The sequence below is a fragment of the Schistocerca americana genome, chromosome 3 (genome assembly GCF_021461395.2).
Source record: "Schistocerca americana isolate TAMUIC-IGC-003095 chromosome 3, iqSchAmer2.1, whole genome shotgun sequence".
Taxonomy (NCBI): Eukaryota; Metazoa; Arthropoda; class Insecta; order Orthoptera; family Acrididae; genus Schistocerca; species Schistocerca americana.
The window spans coordinates 345,681,781-345,695,097 of record NC_060121.1 but is presented as its reverse complement, the minus strand read 5'-3'; the positions used below and the strand labels follow the sequence as shown (position 1 = coordinate 345,695,097).

The 13,317-nt window shown below is 41.3% G+C and overlaps 1 protein-coding gene across 3 annotated transcripts in view; it reads right to left on the bottom strand.

The window, feature by feature from the left end:
* The window catches only part of LOC124607116 (tyrosine-protein phosphatase non-receptor type 4), a 181,454-nt gene that overhangs the window by 75,049 nt on the left and 93,088 nt on the right, over positions 1 to 13,317 (bottom strand). For all 3 annotated transcript variants that reach the window (XM_047139317.1, XM_047139316.1, XM_047139318.1), the window contains 2 exons: positions 12,883 to 13,059; positions 12,650 to 12,806 (listed from right to left, as the gene is read on the bottom strand). In XM_047139317.1, coding sequence (XP_046995273.1) covers positions 12,650 to 12,806; positions 12,883 to 13,059 — 334 coding nt within the window. The remainder of the gene's footprint in view (positions 1 to 12,649; positions 12,807 to 12,882; positions 13,060 to 13,317) is intronic.

Here is a 13,317-nt window from a genome sequence, read left to right as displayed (position 1 = left end):
TCAAGAGCTTTTGAATGCCATTAAAAATTATATCATTCCATTTAAAAAATATTCCTTCAATATCAAGGTTAGTAAGAGATTTAATTAGCTACACAACAAAATAAGTGCCTCCCTGCCTACTATCATTTGCCAAATTGCTGCTTTAATGTCTTGACGCATTCACAAAATTATACAATTCAAGTTTTAGATGATTTACGTTGTATACTTTATGTTATATTTGTAAGTATAAATCTGTACATCCGTTCTTTGTTTCGAAGTATATTAGTGTGTGGCTGATTTGTGTATTTTATAGCACTGACCTTAAGACGATTTTGAAATATATCATGAATATGGCATAAAAAGATCTGCATCGAGGCATTCCCACAAATCACTGGGTGCCAATCTGCGATGGCCACTTGACTCTGCAAAGAGTTTCTTTCTTATGTCATGAACGCAAGTATGGGAAGAGGGAAGGCCAGGGATAAGTTTGAATAGAGAAAGAGGGAGACACCAGAGAACAATATAGGTGTAATTTCACTTAGGTGGGAGGTACGGCAGCAGGGCCAATGTAAACTGAGGCCACAAGGAATATGGGATAGAAAGATGAGCTGTAACACCTTCCGGGTTACAGGACTGGAGTAGGTGGTGGTGGGAGGGTGCATGGGACAGGTTTTGCATCGGGGGCGGTTACAAGGATAGGAGCCAGAGGGTAGGGAAGGTGGTTTGGGGATTTCATAGGGATGAACTAACAGGTTACAAAGGTTAGGTGGACGGCGGAAAGACACTCTTGGCGGAGTGGGGAGGATTTCATGAAGGATGGATCTCATTTCAGGGCAGGATTTGAGGAAGTCGTATACCCGTGTACACGATCAGAGGCAGAGCCACGTGTGAAAGCACCCACGTGATTTACCAACTGACCTGCCTACACTGTGATGCATTCTATGTGGGAATGACCAGCAACAAACTGTCCATTCGCATGAATGGACACAGGCAGACAGTGTTTGTCGGTAATAAGGATCACCCTGTGGCTAAACATGCCTTGGTGCACAGCCAGCACATCTTGGCACAGTGTTACACCGTCCGGGTTATCTGGATACTTCCCACCAACACCAACCTATCCGAACTCCGGAGATGGGAACTTGCCCTTCAGTATATCCTCTCTTCTCGTCATCCGCCAGGCCTCAATCTCCGCTAATTTCAAGTTGCCGCCACTCATACCTCACCTGTCTTTCAACAACTTCTTTGCCTCTACACTTCTGGCTCGACTGACATCTCTGCCCAAACTCTTTGTCTTTAAATATGTCTGCTTGTGTCTGTATGTGTGGATGGATATGTGCGTGTGTGCGAGTGTATACCTGTCCTTTTTTCCCCCTAAGGTAAGTCTTTCCGCTCCCGGGATTGGAATGACTCCTTACCCTCTCCCTTAAAACCCACTTCCTTTCGTCTTCCCCTCTCCTTCCCTCTTTCCTGATGAGGCAACAGTTTGTTGCGAAAGCTTGAATTTTGTGTGTATGTTTGTGTTTGTTTGTGTGTCTATCGACCTGCCAGCGCTTTTGTCCGGTAAGTCACCTCATCTTTGTTTTTATATATAATTTTTCCCACGTGGAATGTTTCCTTCCATTATATTGAGGTAAGAATTAGGTTTGTTTGTAATGGATTCCAATACATTAATTAAAATCTCTCTATCTATATCATTTAGTCAGTCTCTACTTTGAACTATTTATCTCTGTTGCATTTATGTTAGCTAATAACAAAATTTATTAATTTGCTAGTGCCTCAGATTCAGTTTTCATCATATCACACAGGGGAACTGTGAGAAGTTACAGAAGAAAGCAATTGATAATTCTAACAGCAAGTGAAATGGATGTCACAATAAAATTTACTACAACAACAAATATCCAAAAGGTTACTTGAAATGGGGAAGATGAAGTATGCAATTCAAAATGATCCACCAAAATCACTTGATGGCTCAACAGGCTGAAAGTAGCCCTCCATTTAAATAATGTCAGTATATCATTTTAATTGCATATTTCTACTGTGCTTGAGAGAGTATAGTGATGGTATAAAAACGAGAAATATATTTTGAAAATCAATTAATAATTAACTGTAACATACATTTACACTTGAGTTAGGGATATGTATGGCACTGTTTTTATCACCACTTAGTAGCTTCTCAGAATGAGCTAAACATTGTGCCAAATGCTGTACCCAGAGAAAATTTCATTCTACTCTCCTCTCAGAGAATAAAATTAACTCACTGGGCATGCTGACTTCAAGCAACATTCTTCACAGCCCACACTGCATGTCAAACCTTTTACTTTTCATCACTGGCACAAGTCAGATATTCACCAAAATTGCTAACAGTAGTCCATACTCAGCTACATATAAAAGAAGCATTGATGATGTGTGTGTGTGTGTGTGTGTGTGTGTGTGTGTGTGTGTAATAGAGGGAAACATTCCACGTGGGAAAAATACATCTAAAAACAAAGATGATGAGACTTACCAAACAAAAGCGCTGGCAGGTTGATACACACACAAACATACACACAAAATTCAAGCTTTCACGACAAACGGTTGCTTCATCAGGAAAGAGGGAAGGAGAGGGAAAGAGAGGGAAAGACAAAAGGATGTGGGTTTTAAGGGAGAGGGTAAGGAGTCATTCCAATCCCGGGAGCGGAAAGACTTACCTTAGGGGGAAAAAATAACAGGTATACACTCGCCCACACACATATCCATCCGCACATACACTGCCCAAACTCTTTGCCTTTACTAATGTCTGCTTGTGTCTCTAAAACATTAAGAGCGGAAAAGCTCAGAACTTTGAACTCAACATTTATTGTCCTTCAGAACAAAACACTGCTCAAAGACAGTGTGTCATAGAACAAAACAGCCGAATTCCAATATAGCAGATGGGTCCTACACAAATTATACTATAGTGATCCAATGGTAAGGCAAAAATAAATGAAAAACTGCTAAGACTTAATTCTGGGCCAGAAAGAAAAACCAAGAAGTGGTTGCCCCAAAATTGAGGCATGTTCAATTTGAACCAAACACATAAATAGCTATTTCCAGAAAAGCAGAACCTAAATACCCCACTTACAGCTTCTCCAATCGATACAGAATCATGAACAGGGGGACGCAGCCACATGCTGTGTCATACTGACGGCAGGAAAGTAAACAACTTGCCTGTGGACGGCTCACAAATGAGCTGAGGATATACCGGCCCGACCAAATGGTTGGGGGTCTTTTGGGTGATACAATAATGGTGAATGAGAACAAGGAATATTGGTGTAAAATGTAAATATATATACGTATATGTGTGGATGGATATGTGCGTGCGCGCGCGCGCGAGAGTGTATACCCGTCCTTTTTTCCCCCTAAGGTAAGTCTTTCCGCTCCCAGGATTGGAATGACTCCTTACCCTCTCCCTTAAAACCCAAATCCTTTCATCTTTCCCTCTCCTTCCCTCTTTCCTGACGAGGCAACCGTTGGTTGCGAAAGCTAGAATTTTGTGTGTGTGTTTGTGTGTCTTTCGACCTGCCAGTGCTTTCGTTCGGTAAGTCACCTCATCTTTGTTTTTTTATATATATATATATATATATATATATATATACCCATCATAAAAGAAGATTGTATACATGGAAGAAGCCTGGAGATACTGACAGGTTTCAGATAGATTATATAATGGTAAGACAGAGATTTAGGAACCACGTTTTAAATTCTAAGACATTTCCAGGGGCAGATGTGGACTCTGACCACAATCTACTGGTTACGAACTGTAGATGAAAACTGAAGAACCTGCAAAAAGGTGGGAATTTAAGGAGATGGGACCTGGACAAACTGATTAAACCAGAGGTTGTACAGAGTTTCAGGGAGAGCATAAGGGAACAATTGTCACAAAAGGGGGAAAGAAATACAGTAGAAGAAGAATGGGTAGCTCTGAGGGACCAAGTAGGTAAAAAGACGAGGGCTAGTAGAAATCCTTGGGTAACAGAAGAAATATTGAATTTAATTGATGAAAGAAGAAAATATAAAACACAGTAACTGAAGCAGGCAAGAAGAAATACAAATGTCTCAAAAATGAGATCGACAGGAAGTGCAATATGGCTAAGCAGAGATGGCTAGAGGACAAATGTAAGGATGTAGAGGCTTATCTCACTAGGGGTAAGATAGATACTGCCTACAGGAAAATTAAAAAGACCTTTGGAGAAAAGAGAACCACTTGCATGAATATCGAGAGCTCAGATGGAAACCCAGTTCTAAGCAAAGAAGGGAAAGCAGAAAGGTGGAAGCAGTATATAGAGTGTCTATAAAAGGGCGATGTACTTCAGGGCAATATTATGGAAATGGAAGAGGATGTAGATGAAGATGAAATGGGAGATATGATACTGCGTAAAGAGTTTGACAGAGCACTGAAAGACCTAAGTCGAAACAAGGCCCCGCGATTTAACAACATTCCTTGGGAGAGCCAGTTCTGACAAAACTCTACCATCTGGTGAGGAAAATGTATGAGACAGGCGAAATACCCTCAGACTTCAAGAAGAATATAATAATTCCAATCCCAAAGAAAGCAGGTGTTGACAGATGTGAAAATTACTGAACTATCAGTTTAATAAGTCATGGCTGCAAAATACTAATGTGAATTCTTTACAGACGAATGTAAAAATTGGTAGAAGCTGACCTTGGGGAAGATCAGTTTGGATTCCGTACAGATATTACAACACGTGAGACAATACTGACCCTACGACTTATCTTAGAAGCTAGATTAAGAAAAGGCAAACCAACGTTTCTAGCATTTGTAGACTTAGAGAAAGCTTTTCACAATGTTGACTGGAATACTCTCTTTCAAATTCTGAAGGTGGCAGGGGTAAAATACAGGGAGCGAAAAGCTATCTACAATTTGTACAGAAACCAGATGGCAGTTATAAGAGTCGAGGGACATCAAAGGGAAGCAGTGGTTGGGAAGGGAGCGAGACAGGGGTGTAGCCTTTCCCAATGTTATTCAATCTGTATATTGAGCAAGCAGTAAAGGAAACAAAAGAAAAATTTGGAATGGGTATTAAAGTCCATGGAGAAGAAATAAAAACTTTGAGGTTCGCCGATGACATTGTAATTCTGTCAGAGACAGCAAAGGACTTGGAAGAGCAGTTAAACGGAATGGACAGTGTCATGAAAGGAGGGTACAAGATGAACATCAACAAAAGCAAAACGAGGATAATGGAATGCAGTCGAATTAGGTCGGGTGATGCTGAGGGAGTTAGATTAGGAAATGAGACACTCAAAGTAGTAAAGGAGTTTTGCTATTTGGGGAGCAAAATAACTTATGATGGTCGAAGTAGAGAGGATATAAAATGCCGACTGACAATGGCAAGGAAAGCGTTCCTGAAGAAGAGAAATTTGTTAACATCGAGTATAGATTTAAGTGTCAGGAAATCGTTTCTGAACGTATTTGTATGGAGTGTAGCCATGTATGGAAGTGAAACATGGACAGCAAATGGTTTGGACAAGAAGAGAATAGAAGCTTTCGAAATGTGGTGCTACAGAAGAATGCTGAATATTAGATGGGTAGATCACATAACTAATGAGGAGGTACTGAATAGAATTGGGGAGGAGTTTGTGGCACAACTTGACTAGAAGAAGGGATCGGTTGGTAGGACATGTTCTGAGGCATCAAGGGATCACAAATTTAGTATTGGAGGGCAGCAAGGAGGGTACAAATCGTAGAGGGAGACCTAGAGATAAATACACTAAGCAGATTCAGAAGGATGTACGTTGCAGTAGTTACTGGGAGATGAAGAAGCTTGCACAGGATAGAGTAGCATGGAGAGCTGCATAAAACCAGTCTCAGGGCTGAAGACCACAGCAGCAACAACCACACCCATAAGTTATGCTAAAGCTAGAGCATGTAATGACGTAAAAGAGGATAATCATATGCATATATTACAATAACGAACCAGATCTGCCGGCAGGATCCACTGAATCAACCTTAAAACTAAAAGACTTCAAGAACTTTAAAGTTATAAAAATTGTTTCCTAAAAATGTTTTAAAAATTCTTCACTTTGACCATGAAAAGCATCCAAGGCTGTAGTGAATTTGTTACTTATTAAGAGTACATGAAACTTAAAAAAAAAAAATTAGTTTGGAGAAGCAGTAAGGGCAGTTTTCAGGTTCTGCCTTTCCATCAATGGCAATTTATTTGAGAGGTTTGATCTTACAACATCCCTCCATTTCACGGCAACCACTTCTTGGTTTTCCATTCAAGTCCAAAATTAGGTCTTAATTGTTTTTGATTTATTTTCAAGTTACCAATGGATCACTATAGTACGATTTGTTTAGGGCCCATCCACTATATTGGAATTGGCTGTTTTATTCTGTAACACACCACCTTTAGTGGTTTTCTGTTCTGACAGACATCAAATGATGGGTACAAAGTTCCGAGCTTTTATGATCTAATGTTTTAATTATGTGAGCACTAACGTTTTGATACTCTAATGCAAAATTTTTTAATATTTTTAATTTTTTTAAAATCTTAAAATAATTTACCTAACTGGTGTACATCTTATGGTTGTTATTCCTTCTGGATTTATTGTTATGCAGATGTTTACCTGAAGGTGTGGCTCTTAAGATCATGAAACTGGCAGTGATACAATAATAAAGGACTAAATACAGCTGAAGTGGTTTATTGATACCCAAGATGACTATTCAGAGCTGTGGTTGCCCTACCTACAAGACTGTTTCACTACAAATTATTTCCATCATAGCCAAGTTCAGCTGGAAAATCTTACGCTGCTGTTGTGTGGTACCAATAGTTTGAAGAAATCAGAAAAATAACAATCAGCTCATTCTGGTAAATAGAGATTATGCACTCTACAGTGCAAATTACCAGAAAGATTTGTTGTTGATAGAAGTATGACACATCTGAATTGGTATTTGACCATAACATGCTGCTGCTTCTAGCAATATATTATGTGTTGGGGATACTGTGTATGATTGACTAAAATAACATACGCCACTTTACCTCTGATGTTTGCTGTTTTGTTTGTGTATATTAACAGAGTTGTTCATTTAGTTTCCAAAATGAGACAAGTGTCTTGAAACACTGGAAGTAGATGCAAAGTATCAACAGAACACAACTTCTATATTTAAAAATTAAAGGAAATAAAGAAAATCAAAGATAATCTAGAAATATCAAAAGGACTATTGCAGTGCACCTATTTTGCAAGAGTCAGAAACGGCAGTGTTATGAAATTGCATACACCATGACAGATGTCAACAGAAAACAGTATTCACACTATATTTCGAGTATTAGCTCTTTTTCAGCAATAGCACACAGACACCCAAATACATACTCAAGTGCCCACTGAATATTTGCATCAGCATTGGAATACCACAGAATGAACAAGAAGAAATTTATAGAGAAGTGGTGACCACTGAGACTACAGCAACAACAATGTACTAGGACCCTAACAAGCCACTGCTGGGTTTTTAGTATCAAGCTGAAAAATATAAATCTTGAAAACACACACACACACACACACACACACACACACACACACACACACACACACACAGTGTTATAAAAAGTGCAACTGGAAAACTGGGTATATCATAACATAAATGCATTATATAAGAGGAAATACAATGACAATCAAGGACCTAGAGAATGTAATAAGCAATAGTAATTAAAATAAACTGCTACTGTACAGTAATGACAAGTTTTATTACGCCAAGAGAATACGAACAAAGAATGTTACACTGCTCCCCTTGGAACTTGCACTTAATTGTAACTTCCAGCTTAATTCACATACAAACACAAAAGCACAAGTAATACTATACAGTCAGTGGAAATTAGTTTCAGAGGCCAACAACAAAACCTACAATACAAACTAAGGCAGAGTGGTGAGTCAACATCTAGTTGATAGCAAACACTGTTAACAAATTAGGTGAACAAATGTTAGGCAGCCTGCACAAAAGCTGAAACTGTCATGATGGACCCCTCCCACCCCAGTTTCTTCTCTTTGCACATCAGTAAGTATTGTATGTATGAAGACCAAGATTGTCAGGTACAACAAGCCAATGTTCGTTAATTGTTATGGTCTTAAATCAAGCTTCAAACTGATAACTGTTATCCTTCATCTTTTGGTTTCCATTTTAATCTTTGTTGTTATCAGCTGAAGAAGCAAGCCAACCTATACAGTTTTTTTTTATTTGTTTAAATTAAATATAATACTTAATTAAGTCTTTTGGTTCATTGGAATAAAAAAGTAAGGAACACACAGTTCTTTCAATTTATATAGTTGGCTGGTTTAACGATTAAAGGGGCAAACTACGAGGTCATCAGTCACTCCCACCTGCAACAGGTAAGTCGAAGAAACTACACACCAAATAAGGGCCTAGTGCATGAAACCCAAGGAACGAAAACCCCAAGGTCAACGAAGCCTATATAAAGGAAAAAGAAATGGGGGTAAAAGAAAAAAGTGGGCAAAGTGCCACATCCAGGGAGCAGCTGGAGGCCTCCAAAGGCAGACTGTGATGGGAGCCATACTGCCCACCACTTACCACAGGCACCCCACCCAGCAATACTAAGAAAAGATTAGCAAAATAGACAGTGCAAGAGAAGCACAGGAAAACAGAGGAAGAACACCAAGTCAAACAGAATATGCAAGAGGAGGGAGAGAAGCAAACGAGCAGGTAAGGTGAGGGCTGGGGCGGACCACCAAGCCCAGACTGCTGGTGCCCATTCAGGGCAGATGACACAACACCATGTCCCACCAACCCCTCAATGCGCCAAAAAGGCTGAGGTGCAATACCTAAGAGGGAGTGGTAGAAACCCCTTCACAAATAAAATGTAAAACCAGGTCATCCACTGATGCATTGTCCACTAACACCAGGAGTTATGAGTCAGGAAGGTTAAGAGTCCATTGCACTATCGCTAGGTTAGGACAGTCCAACAAAATGTGGATTGCCATCAAATGGGCATCACAACAACAGTGTGGTGGATCCAGGCAATGGAGGAGATCACCATGGGTCAGCCGAGTATGTCCGATACAGAGCTCACAAAGGACGATGAGTTTTTGTGAGAGGCCCGCATGGAGGTCCTCCACAAATTCATTACCTACTTTATTGCCCGTCGGTGGTTCAGCTAAGTCAGAGTATGCCATTCTGTATTCCTAATTCTTAGAACTTTCGAAGGTCCAATTCTGGGATACTGATTTCAAGAAGCTGCTCACTGGTAGCAAGTTTGGCCAGCATGTCAGTGAGTTCATCCCCCAGGATCCCAAAGTGACACACGTCCCACACACAGACCACACCAAGTGGGAATCCTGGACAGTCAGGACCAAGGAATGGCAAGGGTAACGACGGTGAAGAGCTTGTAAACTGCTGAAAAGGTTGCTATACATGAGAAAGGACTCACTGATGCAGGAAAGGATATGCTCAAGAGCACAAGAGATAGTTAACAGCGCCAACTACGCAGTGAAAACACTGCAGCCATCCGACAAGGAGCAGAGTGCATTACATCCTGCACGGACATAAGCAAAGCCAGTGTGACCAGTAACCATTGAGCTATTAGTATAGACTACTTCTGAACCCCGAAACATGCCAAGAATGAAGAAGAACTGGTGGCTGTGGATTTCAGGATGACCAGAGTTACTCGGACCTTGCAATGAGTCAAGACAGAGGTTGGATGGAGGGTGTCCACAAAGTTGTACACGAAAAGGCCCGGAGAAGAGGTGCAAGAGGGGAAAGCTGGAGTTTAGAAAACAGGGAATAGATGTGCATGGCAATTGTAACCTCAAACCTGGAGACCTGGGCTACCACTGCAGGCGGATCTTTGTAACTAGAAAGAAGAGACCACAGTAGCACCGGGGAGCAACATATGCGTAACATACATAAGCGATCGACTATTGTCAGTGCAGAACTCTCAATGGTGGAACCCCTGCCTCCACAAGGAGGCTGATCATGGGGCTAGTCCACAATACACCAGCAGCCAGTCCTACTCCACAATGATATATCGGATCCAGCATCTGTAATATCAAAGGTGACACTGAGCTGTATGCAAGACTCAACACGTCTTCTAGATGGGACTGCATAAATGCTGTGTAGAGCCATATCAGAGTAGAGTGGTCCCCACCCCAGTTGGTGTTTCTGAGGTATCAGAAAGCATCGAGGTGTGACAACATGTCCGCTGGAGTTTACAACGACAGGGAAGCCTTCTCAACCACACATCACAGACCAGTCCCTAAAAGAATGATGAGAGTCCACTAGATTGAGGGACTGGCTATCGAGGTACAGATCTGGATGCACGTTAATGACAAATGTGTAACGCAGGTCTTGGCAGCTGAAAAATGGAAGCAATGAATGAGAGCCCAAGAGTACACTCGGCATATAGTTCCCTGCAGTCTGTGTTCAACAACAATCATCACAGATGAACAAAAATAAATGCAAAAATCATCAGCATACAAAAAGGGGGATACCACAGGCCCCACAGCCACCACAAGACCATTGACAGCCACTAAAAAGAGAGGGACACTCAAAAAGAGAACCCTGTGGAACCCCACTCTCCTGCAGAATGGAAGTGCTATGGGAGGTGCCAATCTGCAACTGGAAAGTGCGCCATCAAAGAAAATTCCAGATAAAAATTGGGAGCACGCCAGAGAGGCAATAATCGTGTAAGGTGGCAAGGACGTGGTGGCACCATGTGGTGTCATAAGCTTTGGGCAGATCAAACAAGGCTGCAACAAGGTGTTGACCCAAGACAAAAGCCATTTGAATAGCAGACTCCAGGTGACCTAAATTATCTACAGTAGAGTGGCCTTGGCGAAAACAACCGTGGGTTGAAGTCAAAAGGTCCTGGGATTCAAGGATCCAATAAAGCCTTCCACTCACCATACATTCAAGTAACATGCAAAGGGTACTGGTTAAACTGACTGGACGATAGCTCAGTGTGTGAAGATGTGGTTTACCTAATTTAAAAACTGGAATAATGACACTTTCTCACAATTGGGAAGGGAATTAGCCCTCACTTTAGACATTGTTATAAAGGGCAAGTATATGACATTGGTTAGCCACCGATAAGTACAGGAGCAGTGTCCGGGCAGAGAGCAAGGTTTCTGGCAAATTCCCAGTTCCCCAGTTGGCATTGTAAGGCTCCAGGCAGTGGGGAATGAAAAATAAAGGGAGTCAATCCACGTGGTGTTTGAGAAGACTGAACAACTGAAATGTTATATTCTTTTGCAATCTCTCTGACAGTCAGTCTTTTAGTGGCACGCACAATTTTGTTGACGTTCCTAACAAGCAATTTTACAGGTTCCACAGTGGGACAGTCTTCTGTTGGGGAAAACCTGAGGAAGAAGGAATTGCTGAAGTAGTTGCTGAAAGAATGTAATCGGTCAGACTCCATACAGGCTCGTCAATGCTGTCACGGTGGTGGAGCAGTTGGGATGGCAGTCGAAGAAAAGGCATCCCACTCTGCATTAGCAAAGGCTCACGTGGGAGGGCGTCCAGGCGAGTAATGCTGAAGAAAAGGTAAGAAAATCAGAAAATGATTGTGTTGCACAAATCACCATTAACTCCCCATTGAACAGATGAGCTAAGAAGGGAAAATCAATGGCCAAAAAAGTTCCACATGCCACACTAAAGCGTTTGGGTGCTCCAGTGCACGTCCTGCCAGCAGGCCTTCAACAATCCTGCATCAAACAGCAGTCATAGTGGCACCAAATAGAGAGTTACGGGTGTAAAAATCCACAAGGAGAAGGGAGGGAGCTTCCAAAGGAGAGCAAGAAGAGCAGGAAACATAGGAGGGAGGAGAGGACAACTGCATATTGTTACTGCTGAGTCTAAATGGGTCTGAAAGGCCACTGCTTCCAGCACAGTATGAAGAGCTAACAAAGTCCATGTGGACCAACAGACAGACACCATAGGATGCTTGCAAAGGACCAACCCAGTTCTGGCAGAAGGCCTGGAAACCACAAAGAGTCAGCAAATGAGTATCCACAGAACGAGATTCCTGCAGTACAACACAAGCTACAGAATAGAGAGGAGGAAGAAGAGACTGCAATTCTGAAAGGTGATGATAGTAACTATTACAGTTCCACTGGAGAGTAGTACAAGAGGCTAGATGGAGGTCAAACAGGCCAGAATCGATCATTGTGCCGAGTCAGTGTCTGTCACCAGTAAGGATAGACGACATCCATGAGATGGCAGCACTGTACGCTGTACAGACTTGAGGGACAGTGATGAGACTGAAGACTGTTTTTGATACTTAAAATGGTGATGTTTCCATTACAAGAACAGCATGTAAACATTAGCTTTCTCCATTTGCACAGTGTGACACCTATTGAAATTCATTGCCAGTTGAATGAGTCACTTGTCCAATGATGAAAATTTTTGGCCAACGTATATACAATAGAAATGCTAGTCCCACACTGAACTTTTAATACCCAGATTTTACAAGAAATGATCTGGTATATCTTTCATTCCTGACACTCTAGCACGTGATAAAAGTTAGCTATGTGCTCTATAACACACTGTAACAGTAGAAAGATAAAAAGACAAATATTTCATATTGCCAAAGACAGTCTTACATGTATGTTAAGTAGAATGTATTAAGGTAAGTATCGACACTAGAGAGAGAGAGAGAGAGAGAGAGAGAGAGAGAGAGAGAGATACCTGTGATTGTGTATCTACATATCCAGGTATTTCATACACTCCAGTGCTCACACTTCGATCGGTTTCAGGCTCATCATCTACATAACTCAATGTACGGCTTGCTGAGAGAGGTGAGAAGTGAGGTCTTTCTTCAGTGCGATCAATAAATCCACCCTCACTGAAAAAAATTATATTCAGTTTTTAATGTCTGAATTATATTTTCCTATTCTACTTCCATGATCAAAGGTACTTACTCATCTGAAGGGTGGGAGGCTTCACCCCACGCCCTGCGTGGTTCTCTAGCACCCAAAGAGGTTACTTTGTTATCGTATGAACGAGAAGGTCGTGTAGAAGGAATAAGTTTTGATTTCTCTTCAGCAATTACTGGCGCAGGGACTGTTTGGCGAATAAGCCGCTTGCTGGGAGAAGACCTGCAACAGTACATAATATCTCAGTTTTCAAGTGACAAAAATTCTACAGTGTCTAAGGGCCACTGCAAGAGTGTGGCATTGTTCTTGTTAACGCAGAGGCATATTACTGAATGGAGTACAGTTTTATCAAAAAATTTATTAAAATTTGGAAATAGTGAATGAAAACAATGTACAAAAGTGAGAGGAGGATTCCAATCAACTGCAGACAATTGGTGGATGTGTCACAGGCACAGAAGACTCACATGAAGACCTTTTTAA